A 13,518-nucleotide genomic window follows, 5' to 3' on the forward strand; every position below is an offset into this window, starting at 1 on the left:
AAAGAGGGTGCAATCCACACATTTACAATACAGTACTTCAACAATAAATAGCTGAAATTACAATAAGTTGTGGCTTTCCTTTCACTTTTTTCAAGAGACTCTGTTGTGTGTCTGCAGGTTTTTCAGCAACCACTGCATGGATTTCCCTACGGTAGACAGATCAGCCTGCGACCAAGAAATAATTAATTTGATGTTGATTTGGATCTGGGATTTCTGCCATCTGATAATTATTTCTTTGTTAGCCATAAATGAAACCAACAGACAAAGACACTTTTCTAAACCCTGAGGGGGGGCTGTGCTGTTAGGAAGTCAGTTCATGACAGGGAGGATGTCTTTGGGTGTGAAACCTAATTGCCAAATTGTTTAAAAGATGTTGGCAAAAGATTTGATTTCTACAGGAAATAAATCTAAAGGCAATAAAATCTTCTATCTGCATTCGAGCTGCTTTCATTATGCTTTGAGGAAATGTTGCTTTTGAGAACTGATCATTTACAGCTGATACATTTCTGCCAAGTAATGGCTTCTTCATAAATTTCCTAACTTGTCCATTGTTTCTAATGGTAATAAAAATATTACAGGAATAAGAAGGGAAAGAAACACAAAAAGACTGATGAGCTGACCGGTTTTAAGCAAACTCCCAGTTTAGCCAAACTTGTATAAAAGAGAAAATGTGTCTGTAGTTGTGTTTGCACATCTTTTTGCTGTGCAGTCAGAGATTATTCCAAACATTTCAGGTGTGCTCAGTCTCAGTTTTACTTCTGAATAAATCATTTTAAATCCTGTCATCTGGCAAAGCTATTGGTTTGTTTACAATATTTATGTCTCCATGTTTGCAGGTTTTAGCAACTTTCATAAACTGATATAATTATGATTGAAAGAGAAAACACAGACGAAAGTATCAAAAGAAAAGTAATAATTCCCCTTCCAGTGCTTTAAAGCCTTTAATATGCTGTTGCTATCTGAATATGTAATTTAGGATATAAACTCTGAACAGACCTCATTGTGAGAGGAGAAATTGAGGTGGGCAGGGGATAAACACAAGGCTTTCACACCCAAATTAGACTACTGAAGGGATGATTAATTCAATACAGGTGGTTGCAGAGATGGAGGATGTGAGATGATGTGGAAAAGAAACAAAAAAGGCAGATGGAGAATGATTAAGTGGCAAAAAGGCAAATATCTAATTTGACCATGTATTGCATACCAGTGTGGGGGCATTCATAGAAGAAAAAAGAAAGAAAAGTAAAAGATGAGAGCACGATTCCTGTCACCTGTGTGTGTGTGTGTGTGTGTGTGTGTGTGTGTGTGTGTGTGTGTGTGTGTGTGTGTGTGTGTGTGTGTGTGTGTGTGTGTGTGTGTGTGTGTGTGTGTGTGGAGAATGACAGAGCGACAGATGTGTGAGACAGTAAGAGCACTAAAAACAAAAAGAGACATAAGACAGGACATGTTGCCTCTTACCTGAGTGGGAGAACTGCAGTCTTGGTTGAGATGTCCTCCATGCTCCGGTTAAGGTGGCCCCGAGGTGGGCTACAAGGACCGCTGTCACCGGCCAATACATCCTCCTCATCACACACACTTGGCAAGTCCACGCCCGAGTTCAAGCAACTCACACAGCTTCGGTCAAAATCTCAGAGGTGCAATCAGGAGAAGTGCTGAATTGCCACTGTTGAAAACCCAATTTGAAACCTAATAGAGTGGAAGTCCAAGTCCCCGAGATGCTGGATCCAAACACCTTCAACAGTCCAAGTGTTCCCGGGCTTGAGTAAGTCCAGATCCTTCAAATAATTCAGCGCTTGTTGTGAGAAGGTAAGAGCAGCACTCGCACACACACTCCACCATCTGTGTGTTTCTGAGTTTCTGTATGCGTGTGGGCTTCAGAGATGGAGGGGAAATGTATTCCAAGAAAAAACTAAGTCGCCTCTCCGCTGCCTCCTCGCAGCTTGACAGCTCTCTTCTGTTCTGTCTCTCGTCCCAGCACCTCTCTCATGTGCGCTCTCTCTCTCTCTCTTTGTGGAGGGCGGAGGGAGAGAGAGCCCAGATCTTTGTGGCCACCCTGCACACACACCCAATGCAGCCACACACACCCAATGCAGCCACACACACCCAATGCAGCCACACACACCCAATGCAGCCACACACACCCAATGCAGCCGCGCTCCGGGAACACCTAGTTAAAGTGGAAATGAGACAGACAAATCAGCTTTCATCTTTATTCACATCTCACTCCCTCTCCGTTCTCTTTTTTCCTTTTTGCACTCTCTCACTCTTTTTTATTTCTTCGCCTTCTCTTGATAATAAACTTTATTTATAGAATGTGTATTAAACCCAGTGATTACACAGAACTTTATAATAAAAATTTTTTTTTTAAAAAGCATACAAAACGAGGCATACGAAGTTCAGAGTAATAATTTAGATCAGGTTACAGGGGCCAAAACCAACTATAATTACAAACAACGATGAGTAAAGCAATAAGATGACTTATCCGTACATGCACATGCACTAATTTTAGCTGCTCTACGTATGTCTATTTATGTCTTGTTTCTGTGTATGCACATTAAGAGGAAGTTACAACCAGAGTCAAATTCCTTTTATGGGTAAACATATCTGGCCAAGTTGATTCGGATTCTGATAAATAAAAGTCCGTTTTCAGAAGCAGTTGAAGACACAGATTTTTGTACACCTAAGTTTGTCAGAGATCAAAGATAAAGTTCAGCACATTGTTGTTGTGATTGTTGCCGTGGGAAAAGCAAGTCGTCTGCTGCCTCCAGACCTCCGACTGCGTGCAGGTTGGTGTGAGGAGCGCACCACGAGATGTAATCAGGCAACAAGGAGTGCATTAAAAGTAATGAGTAAAGAGCTTTAAAGCAATTCAAAAACAAACCTCCTCTTCTCTCTCTGTGCACCACACTCTCTTTTCTTGTTCTCATTATTTCCTCTGTTTCCACTCCTAACCCAAATGCAATCATTACCGCCTCCGCCGTCTTCTCTGGCTGTTATTTCCATGAGATACCGGATCGCCGGGATTCAGCAGCGCAGGCTGAATTTTTCACCAGCTCGAGTTCAATCACAGGCTAGCAGGGACAATTTTATTCATTCTCTGGGATAAATAATGAATTTAGGTTGCGTGCAAATGAATGAGGATATACTCCCTCCGAGGATTTCTGATTCGTAAATGATTTATTCTCCACGCTTTTTTGTTATTGTATGATTAGCGAGTTTAGGGCTTTTTTTTTTTTTTTTTTTTTTTTTTAAACATAACCCAGCAAGTCTCATTCTGTGATTAGATGTCCGCCACTCCGATGTTTACACAACCTCAGCCAGCTCTCAAACGGTTGAGGGAAAACCTGCTAATTAATCAAGTTATCTAATGAGTGAACAGAAGAACAAGTCGTCCTGTGGTTCGACAATCCAACTCCTCCTCTTCCTGTGGCAGCACTATGCGATGCTAACGTGACATTAAGCAAGATGTAACTAACTCTGTGTGTCTTGGTAATTAACACACACACACACACACACACACACACACACACACACACACACACACACACACACACACACACACACACACAAACATAACTGCACTTACTAACTGCAAAGTAAATCATCCCTTAAATTGCGCTGAAGTAGTTGTGCATAATTTAATATGCAACACATCCTCTGTCATTTGTACAGTAGTTGTACCTACGACTAGAGTCTCCATCTTTCCTGCTTAACTCTCATTGATGGAGCTTTCGCTCCTGTTTCGGCCATCCCAGGATTTACCTGCCAATCAAACAGTGCAGGTGGGACTCAGACTCGGTTAAAAGAGCTCTTCGCTTTGTTACGGTCATCACCGCCGACACTAACCACCGCCCAGGCCGGGTCTGTGCGGAGTTTGCATGTTCTCCCTGTGCTTGCGTGGGTTCTCTCCGGGTTCTCCGGCTTCCTCCCATCATCCAAAAACATGCACCTCAGGTCAGGTTACCTGGCGCCGCGCTAGTGGCAGCCTGCTGCAGCATCTCCCCCCTGAGAACCCCCCTGCTGTAGTGAAGACATTTCCCCTCAGGGGATTAATAAAGTGTATAAAATCAAAAAAAATGTACAGTATTTTTTTTTTTTTTTTACACAAGCCGGTAACATAAAACACAACAATCCATTGGAAGAACTACATCTGAGACTGTACATGTTTTACGGGTGGACTCTATTGTGTTTCATGAGTTGGTCATTAGATTGTTTTAAACGGCTATTTTAATGCAGATCACTACGAGTGTGTGCTGCCGCTCTCATTTAGGGTGCAGTAAAGCGGAAGTTCGTGTTTGCCTTCAAATTAGGAACATTGCACTGTTAATTGTAAAAAGTTTTGCTCTGACGTGACATTTTGCAATCACACTAATCCAACAGCAAAGAAGGAAACTGAATCCTGCAGCGGTGTCGATGAGTCACCGCTCTGCTCGTGTGTGTTTTGTAATCAACTGGTTTCCGGTGTGGAAGAGTTCCAGCTGTGTAATAATCCCATAATGCCACGTCCTGTAGATGACGGGTAACTGAGATGTTTGGCCAGCGGTACAACCTCAGATACCTGACTTCTTCTTCAGGGCTTCATTTCGCGCAGCTTCTCGCGCGCATCAACACCTCTGACGAGTAACACGGAGGGACAGACGGACGGAGATGAAGCGGTGTTGACTTCAAAACATCCAAACGTCGCATCCAACCTTTTTATTTCTTCAACTGCTGCCTTAAAGCCGACAGACCGGGCCCCTCCTAAACTCGCCACTCATTACGACAGGATCATTAGAAGCTTTTTAATTGCAACTAATGACCTCCTGGCTGGCTCGAACAAAAAGCCGGTGATTTCTCTTTGACAAGTGACGTCAATTAGTCAATTAACATTTGAGGTCTGGCTGTTAAGACCTGTTGTTACTGGCCTCAGATCCCACCGCTGCTTAGTCTCTGCAAACCACATAAACACAGACACACTTCCATTGACGCACATTTCTGCGTTTCGTGAACGTGAGAAGCCTTAATGAGCACTCGCTGTCATCTTTGTTTCCGTTTGGTCCGTGCGCCCCTTTTCTAGGCTGCCGTGAATCCCCGTGTCACTCATTCACAGCGTGTATCATAGTTATGGTTGAAAAACCAATGGAAGCGGTATGAAGACAAAACGAGCATCGGGTTTGTACCGGTGGCTCAAAACTGAAGCATCTTTCCTGCCAGCTTCATTATTATTTCATTATCTGCTTGAACCAACGCGGGTCACGGACAATTTCATATTAAGGGCTTCAAAATGCACAAACAGGCCTTGTTAACTTCAAACTCGTCATTACTGGATTACTGGGCCAGCTGTGAGGCTGTAACTGTTTAACTTTACTAAACTATTTCATGTTTTTTTTGTTTTTTTTAATGGCATATTAAGAAAGGCACACAGGGAGAGCGATTTAGGTCAGGACAAAAGTGTCTGAATCCAATATAAGAAAATGGGACAAAGACAAACTTACCAAAATACGGATGGGACGCGTGTCCGTTTGCGCCCCTAACTCAGGTGGAGCTGTGCTGCCATCTTACGTTTGTCCCGGACACTTACCTGAAGGAGATCTCGCGGTTGTTTTGTTTTTTTTTGTGTTTTTTTGCAGCCGTTGAAATCCCGCGAGACTCAAGTAAAATAAAAGAAATTGGTTGAGAGCGGACATGGGTGCAACGTGACTTTCTCCACCGGCAAAGAGAACAAATCTAAAAAAAAAAAAAAAAAAAAAAAAAAAAGAGTGCGGGACCAAAGACCAGCAGCAGAAACCGGTGTCGTTTCACATTTCCGTGTTTTCTTCAATTGGACAAAGTGTAGTGACACATTTGCGCAACTAGATGTCGGTCTGAGGTTGTGTTAATTCAGTTCACTGTACTGGTGAAGAGAAACACAGCCGACCAGACATTATTCAGACATCCTAAAAATGTATACCAAAAATAACCGGTTTAATGCAGACATGGCATTCCTTGTAGGCGTGTTTTAACCACCCAACTGTCCGTGTTGTTGTGGGGGGGGAACATTGACCTAAATGCAGCTGGTCCAGATGAAGTTGGGCTTGATAACATCAGCTCGCCTGCTGCAATTAAACTATGGATAGCAGCTTCCCCTAAATAAATTGAAAGTCCTCATAATATCTATGTATTAAATTTTGATCTCAGCAGTGACTTTATTGTAAATCAACCTTACCCTGTGATGTTTTTTTTAATATATGATCATTTTAAAATATAACATAAAAAAAAAAAAAAAGGTGGGTTATGTATAATTCACACTGCTGTGATATTATTTGAATTATGGGCTATATATTTTAACCAATCAGGTTTGATTCAGGGGAATAGTTTTAATTTAAATTCTTAAACAGATGTGATGGAGTTTATGACAGGGTGGAGTGAGTGTTTTGGAAGGAGGGAGTGGATTTATTTGACCGTCCTCGTCCTCCGCGCTCCCGTCATGATGTGTTGGAACCTTTTGTGCGGGGGTGCGGCTCCTGCCGGGAGCGCGCCGGGGGTCCAAACAGCAGCTCGTAGTCTTGGCAATTTAAAGTAAAAAAAATATATAGGAAAGAAAGGAAAGAAAAGAAAGACATAAAAGCATTTAAATTGTTTTTTTTTTAGTGGCAATAGAGAGACCAAGATATATATATTTTTTTAATGTTTTATTCTGAATGAAATGTGTCAAGCAGACTAAATCTTGTTCCACCAGAGAAACTGAGACAGACGGGTGACTGGATGATGTGTTTTGGTGCCTAAGAATACAACTTTAGGAAACAACAGAATAGGTGGGTGTATCGATGACTCACGGGGCAATCCTTGTCATAGCCTCCGTCCAAAGTCGCAACAAAAAAAACAAAGCACCCCACAGACTGAGTCTAAAGTCATCATCAAAGATCGTCTATTAAAAAAGATGACTCGCAACAGAGTTAAGGCGTGATATTTTTTTAATCTTATACTGCCTGCAGCAGAGCTACTTAAACGCGATGAGTGTATGGATTCTGTTTTTGTTTTTTTTCTCTCAGCATTTTACAATTAAGAATATTTCAGTCTTATCACATGAAGGCACTACAGGCTATTTTGGCACCCCACTATGCCTTTGTGAGTTAATGAACACAATCAGTCCGGGTTTTTATTTGCCAATTTCATATCAAATACAAGCAAAAGTAGCATTCCTTTGAAACATGCACTGCGAGGAGACTGCCTGGTTTGCCGAGGCACGGTTTTAAGCTGGCCTCATTTACCTCACTGTTGTTAAAATAGGAAATACTCAAGGAAATCTTAATTAATGGGAACATTTCTTTGGTTTCTTCTGGGTGTTTTATGACCGAACACTGGTTTTTTATTTCTGCTTCTCACGTGGATATAAAGCAAAATCCCCTCCAACATTAGTGCAAACATATATCATCAACCAAGTGTTTAAGTGACAAGCATTGTTCCGAATCACGCAGATTGCTGAAAGTTTGAAAATATTCAAAGCTGTCAGTCTTGCTTCTCGTTTCAGGAGCCTCTTACTTTGTGGTACTAGTGGTAGACTTTACACAATCTCAAAAATGTAGTTCAATGGGCCGCTTACACGGCGTCCTGGTCTGATGCTCTGCTATGTAGTTATGTAGCAAAACTGTGGATGAGGAATGAAACTTCCAGGCCGAAGAGTCATCTGTTGCTGAAATTGGGATCTTTCAGTGCCGGAGGCCAAAACTCAATGACGCCGAACCCAACGTGAAATGAGATCACTTAATGACAGGAAGTTGACGAGACGATTTTTTTTTTTTTTGGCTCAAAGAAACAAATGGGGATGCATTTAGTGAGTGCACCTTAAAGGCAAGACTTTCACATCCGGAGACGCCTGTAGCGTTATTTTAAATTGGCCTCTGGTGATGGGGCACAATGAATTTTGATTAAATTGAAGACCACAAACACAAGGTCTTGTCCTACAGCTTTAAGCCAGGGCCTAAACCTTGGCTTTAGCAGAATGTGTGATTTCTGCTCATTGAACGCGAACCAAAAACTGTTCCTTTCTCAAACAACAAAGTGCTATATTTTACAAGCCTATAAAATGTTCCTTTCCCTTAATATGGGCGGAAAAATCGTCCCTTTTTAGAATGAAACTATCAGCTCTTTTTGCTTAAAAGTTTCTGATATCTCAGAAAACTGTCTGAGTGAGAAGTCCTTTCCTTCTCCTCCGCCCGCCGACCGCTTCACTCCAGATAAATGGGCTCTTTGTGTAACCCGCCCCCGCTCTATTTTCACAGCCTCCCATTGGACAGCTTCCACCTTCTTGCCTCTTATCCCATTGGACGAGTCGGGAGGGCAATGAGCTCATATTGGTTAAAAATAGTTGGGCTCGAGAGGGGCTAAAAATAGAGCCGTATATAAGGGCGGCGGCTGGGCTGAACTGCGCGCCAGTCCTCCTCAACTGTTCGCCGGAGGAGCAGAAGCAGAGCGGCGGGTTATCGGCACCGTCAGCTCCCTCCGAGCTCGCTCGCTCACTCCTCCATGAGTGTTGCACCAGAGGCGGCGTTACGTCTTACATGGTGCCCGGCCACCACTTTTGGGTGGAGCAGGCTGTGACGAACTTCCTTCCTGATTCTTTGGTTTTGCTCTGAGCGTCTCTCCAGAGAGCCCCAGTCATTTCCCCCCAACGCATGAGTAATAGGTAGTGAACGGCCATAATACGTCTGTTAAACTCATTGTAATTAAACTGGTATAGCTGTGATTGAACCAGCGTGGTGCCAACAAGTTGCCTCCTGTGTCTCTTAATAAAATTTTTTTTTTTTTTTAAACCCGGTGATGTGACTGGTCCCTGCGGGTTTTTTGGCTATTATCCTGATAAAACATGTGGTTTTGTGGTAACGTTTTTGGAGACCATTTCTATTTAATCTCGTCAGAGGGCAACTGCTGCAGTTGAAGCGGAGGATGAATCGACTGAAATGGACTAAAGAAATGTGGTCCAAAGGTAAAGAAGTACATTTCCTGAGGTACCGTACAAATTCGAGGTACTTGTACTTGAATATTCCCATTTGATGGTACTTTCTACTTCTAACTTCACTACATTTCAGAGGGAAATGCTGTACTTTCTACTCCACCACATGCTTTTGACAACTTTGAGTTACCATTAAGATGAAGATTTTGACCATCTAATGATGTCATATATAATAATATATCAGCCAGAGGGACCAAGCTAGTACATTCATTTGAATACTTTATCTACATTTTGCTGCTTTTACTTCAGGACTTTCAATGCAGGATTATTTTTTATATATATATATATGTATATATACAGTAAAGGTAAAATGTGCCCTCCTCTTGTGGAAGGTCAGCACTCACAAGACGTCCTTCTTCAGTCAGAGAAGCACAAGTCGACTCGTTTCCGCTCACATCCGCCCACTGCGCCTCTTGTAATCTGTTGTCGGAGACCTCCTCCTACTATCCACACTTCCTTTTTCTATACCTATTCATCCTTCCTCCTCCAACCACACCACACAGCTCTCCCACATAAACTGGCAAAGGTCACTCTGGGCAAAAAAAACCAACAACCATGCAGCCTCCGAGTGCTCAAACCACGCAGTATTATTTTACTAGATTATGAACAGTCAGATGGGCTGTTTTGCTGAATTTCTGCCCTCGTGCCTTCTTACCCCTCAATAAACAGTTGCACCAACATGATCACAGCTGGTCATTTATTGCTCCATCAGTCTTGCAAATTACGATTCGTGTTCAGATTACAGTTTCTGGCAGCATAACTGGACACGTATGGATATTTGCCACCGTTTAATTCTCACAGAGATGCAATAACGCAGTCCGGATTAGGCTGTCAAGGAAGCACGGGGGCGAAGTAGCGTGAAGCTGAATACGCGTCTAAAGAAAAGAAAAGAAAAGGTCATGCAAAATTGCCTCTGTGCTGCATGTGAGCAGCCTGCTTTGCTCACGCGTTTTTTTTTTTTTTATATTATTCCTGGATTTCCACTCCTCCACGCTGCCTTACACAACTGCTGCTGCACGGTTGGACGCCGAGCTTCTCCACTGCTTCCATCCAGCAGCATCCCACACAGGCCGGGAGCTGCTTCACCTCGGCGTCCCACACACTCGCAGCTCTCTGCGGGGCCTCGGTGCGAGGCTGCCGGCACATGATCTCCACGAGCGGGGGGTGGTGTTACATTATGCTCTTCAACCAGCAATCATCCTGCTGACCACCGGGTGTTTTTTTAATTTATTTTTATTTTTTATCGGGCCTATAATCAAGCCCGAGTGAGAAGTTGTCGTCGCTTTTATATTGAACCCCGGATGGTCTCTTCCACATGCACCACAAAGCTTCTTTTTTTTTTTTTCCACAAATGATTTACATGGGTGGATAATTTGGATTTAAAAATCAAGCCTGGACGTGTGAATACACTGAACGGGACATGACGAGGGACTGAATCCAAAGTGTGTTCAGAATAAGACTAATTTCCACATTTTTCACCGTTTGGGAGCTAATTTGCAGATCCGAGAGAAAACATGTGGCGGGATTTCGCAATCTGTTTTTACATTTTACGTTCTCGACATCGTCCTTCACATTTTCTGTCATTTGTCAAGTGACTATTAGCGGCAAATCATTTCCTCGTAAAGCCAGCAGTACATAAAAGAACTAATCCATCACCCCATTCATAATACATGTGTATTGACTGGACTTAAGTGCCCTCCGAGACCACAATGAATAGGAGTTGGGTGTTATAGAAAGTAATTTATTACACAAACCAAAGCTAGTTTACAAATACAGTTTCCAGTCATGTGTGTGTGTGTATAGTCTAGTATGAACAAACCCACATTTTATATTTACAGACGTTGCATACAGCTTGGTTTTCCTGTTCCTTTGTTTACGTCACTGCTTCAGCATCCAAAAATCAGGATTTAAAAATACAATAAAACTAGAAATAAAAAGGATTCTTTCTTTTTTTTTGTACACAAGAATAAGAAGTTTCCTTTTTTTTTTTTTTTTTGTCTCTTCAGCCAAGTTCAAAAACAAACAAACAGAAAAAAAAAGCCAGCACTCGTGGTCCTAGCGATGCTCCAGACAGGCAGCCGAGAGGCCAGCCTTTCTCCTGACTGCCTAACAACAGCATTTGGCAGGGATGATTGACGGGTCATTGCAACCAAGTGTAAATCATCAGAAAAACAATTCAGGTAAAAGCACGAAAGAAAAAAACAAACTAAAGCAACAACACAGAAGTAATTCCCTAGTCTTCCACCTCCTATTTTTAAATACTGATAGACAACATGTTTATGACTTTTTTTTTTTTTTCTTTTTTCTTCTTTTTTTAAAAGCTGGAAAGAAAGTATAAAAACAACAACACAAGACTGGTTTCTGGAACAGGCTCCTCCCTGTAGGCCAGGAAGAAGAACAGGAGGGTACGACGCTGTCAAAGAGAGCCTGAATCCATCAGTAACAACACGCAGAAGAGTCAGGAGAGGCTGCTGGCTGATGGGGTGACTGGCCACACCGACACGCTTTTTTTGTTTGGAAAGAAAAACCCTTAAAACAGCTTCCAGTGACGCAGATCACTGGCGTGCCGCTGGTACTAAAGTCTACCCGGCGGACCAAACCTGACTGTTCTGGCGTCAGTACGCAGTATTCTGGAGGAAAAAGGTCATTCCACGTGTGTGCTGCGTTTACGCGTCGTTAACTGGTGAAGCAGTTACCTACCAGTAAAAGGCGAGACACGCCGCGGTACGTCCCAGGCACCTTTTTAAATCAAAAAAAAAAAATGAACTGTACGCGTGACCTTCATATACGCACACACGCGCGCGGAAAATATTCAATCGTTCATCCCAAATAAGGAGATGGGTGGCGTGCGTGTAAACAATACTCTCCTCTCCTTGTTCCTCGTCCTGGTCTAAAACCAGAGGAAGATGAGCACCAGCAGTCAGCTGTGTGGACCGGGGGAGGAGGCACGGGAGGCGGTTCGCTCGGGTTGTAACTACGCAGGGCAGGAAGCTACCTTTCGTCATCCGGTGGGACCGCGACGGACCTTCAGATGGAGGCCGGTCGCGCGTTAAAGTAGACAAACCGGCGGCGGGTCAGAGGTGAGGACGGCCCGGCCGCGGCTCTCGGCCGACCGCGCCGTTCCCTCGACAACACCGCTGCGGCAAAACGTCCGACGGCCTGAAGTAGGACCGGGCGGGGACGAGACCCCCCCTTTGACCCGAGGTGACTTTAAATTCAAAGTGCACACGTGCCGTGAGCCAGAAAGCATCTGCTGCCAGGTGACTGCAGCAGATTGTCCCCGGTGAGGGACCGCACGGCACCGAGTTGGACGCGTCAGCGCGTCCCTCCGCACCGCTCTGATAATGCAGCGCTGATACCGGGGATCGAACCGCTACCTTTACTTTTGTTCTGGAGTTGAACCGTTAGCTCAAAGCTGAAATCAATTTGCAGCACTTGTTGTTCAACGCTGGTGGTTTGTCTACTTTTTGTCCAGGTAAGATGAACGTGTGAAAACTGGGAGAGTGTTGCTCTGGTTTTCGGGGTTTCCTGCGTCGTCGTGGTCACACCCACATCCAGCGCTGCGCTGCGGTGTTCCCATCCCTCCACCCGTCCACCTCCACCTCCGCACCGCCCTGTAAGCGCTAATTCCGGGCACGAACACCCGGGGAGAAATGGTCCACTGGTGGCCGGTTACAGTGGTCCTCATTTACTGTGCTGTCTGTTTGCCCCATTTATCTGTCAAGTCATCCAGGCGGGAAACTAAACCTGTTGAAACTGAACTGAACACAGTCACTGGAACAGTTTGAATTTTGTAGTTGTTTTTTTTGTTTTTTTTATTTAACAAAGAATCTCCTCATGATCTTTATGAGTGTAAGTGGCTTGTTGAAAAGACTAAATGTACCAGCGTCTGGCTGGTGACAACTTCTCACCCTGATGGTAAACGCACAGGTAAAGAGCTCAATGGTTTACAGCGGTAGTCATGTTACTGTGCTCCGTCCGTCCGTCCGTCCGCCCACCCACCCAAGCTTCCCAAACCCAAGTCCCACGGTAAATTCAGTCCAACAAACAGCCAGTTTACAGCGGTAGTCATTTACTGCACCCCCCCTCCCCCTCCCCCATCTAGTAATCCCTCCCCCTCCCCTCCCCTCCCAAGCCCTATCCCCCGGGCAGAGCAAGCCCGGGGTGAAAACAGTCCAAATATGTCGGCCAGTTTACAGCAGTACACATTTATTGCTCTTCTTTCCGCGGCGGGCCTGCAGCGCCGCCCTGGTGGCCATCTCGAACACCTCCCGCACGCCGTCCTTGGTCTTAGCAGAGCACTCCATGTAACCGAACGCTGCGATCCTTCCGGCCATGTCCCGGCCCTCCTCCGACTTCACCGGCTCCTGTCGGCGGACGAGGGGAAATTTTTTTAAAAAATGGAGAATTGGGTTGAGGAACACGCTGACTGTTCACAACATGGCGTCATTCACTCCGCAAGTAAATCGGCAGAACAGCCAATAATTGTTCACTCCAGGAAAAAAAACGGTTAACTAATTAGTGAAAGACAAAGAAAGGACTCGGGC

At 44.1% G+C, this 13,518-nt stretch overlaps 2 protein-coding genes across 5 annotated transcripts in view; both read right to left on the bottom strand.

Annotated features, from left to right (window-relative positions):
- sema3h (sema domain, immunoglobulin domain (Ig), short basic domain, secreted, (semaphorin) 3H) overlaps positions 1-2,005 on the bottom strand; it is a 64,210-nt gene extending 62,205 nt beyond the window's left edge. Inside the window, exon 1 of the mRNA XM_069693919.1 lies at positions 1,459-2,005. Within this exon, the coding sequence (XP_069550020.1) occupies positions 1,459-1,567 (109 nt within the window). The 5' untranslated portion in view covers positions 1,568-2,005. The remainder of the gene's footprint in view (positions 1-1,458) is intronic.
- An 8,691-nt stretch (positions 2,006-10,696) lies between these two features.
- The window catches only part of rhoab (ras homolog gene family, member Ab), a 14,470-nt gene continuing 11,648 nt past the window's right edge, over positions 10,697-13,518 (bottom strand). For all 4 annotated transcript variants that reach the window (XM_069693883.1, XM_069693882.1, XM_069693884.1 and 1 more), the window contains exon 5: positions 10,697-13,338. In XM_069693883.1, the coding sequence (XP_069549984.1) occupies positions 13,165-13,338 (174 nt within the window). In that variant the 3' untranslated portion in view covers positions 10,697-13,164. The remainder of the gene's footprint in view (positions 13,339-13,518) is intronic.

The sequence above is a fragment of the Brachyistius frenatus genome, unplaced genomic scaffold (assembly GCF_029030835.1).
Source record: "Brachyistius frenatus isolate BFR_SWC_R1_liver_20210118 unplaced genomic scaffold, ASM2903083v1 Contig_16, whole genome shotgun sequence".
Taxonomy (NCBI): Eukaryota; Metazoa; Chordata; class Actinopteri; family Embiotocidae; genus Brachyistius; species Brachyistius frenatus.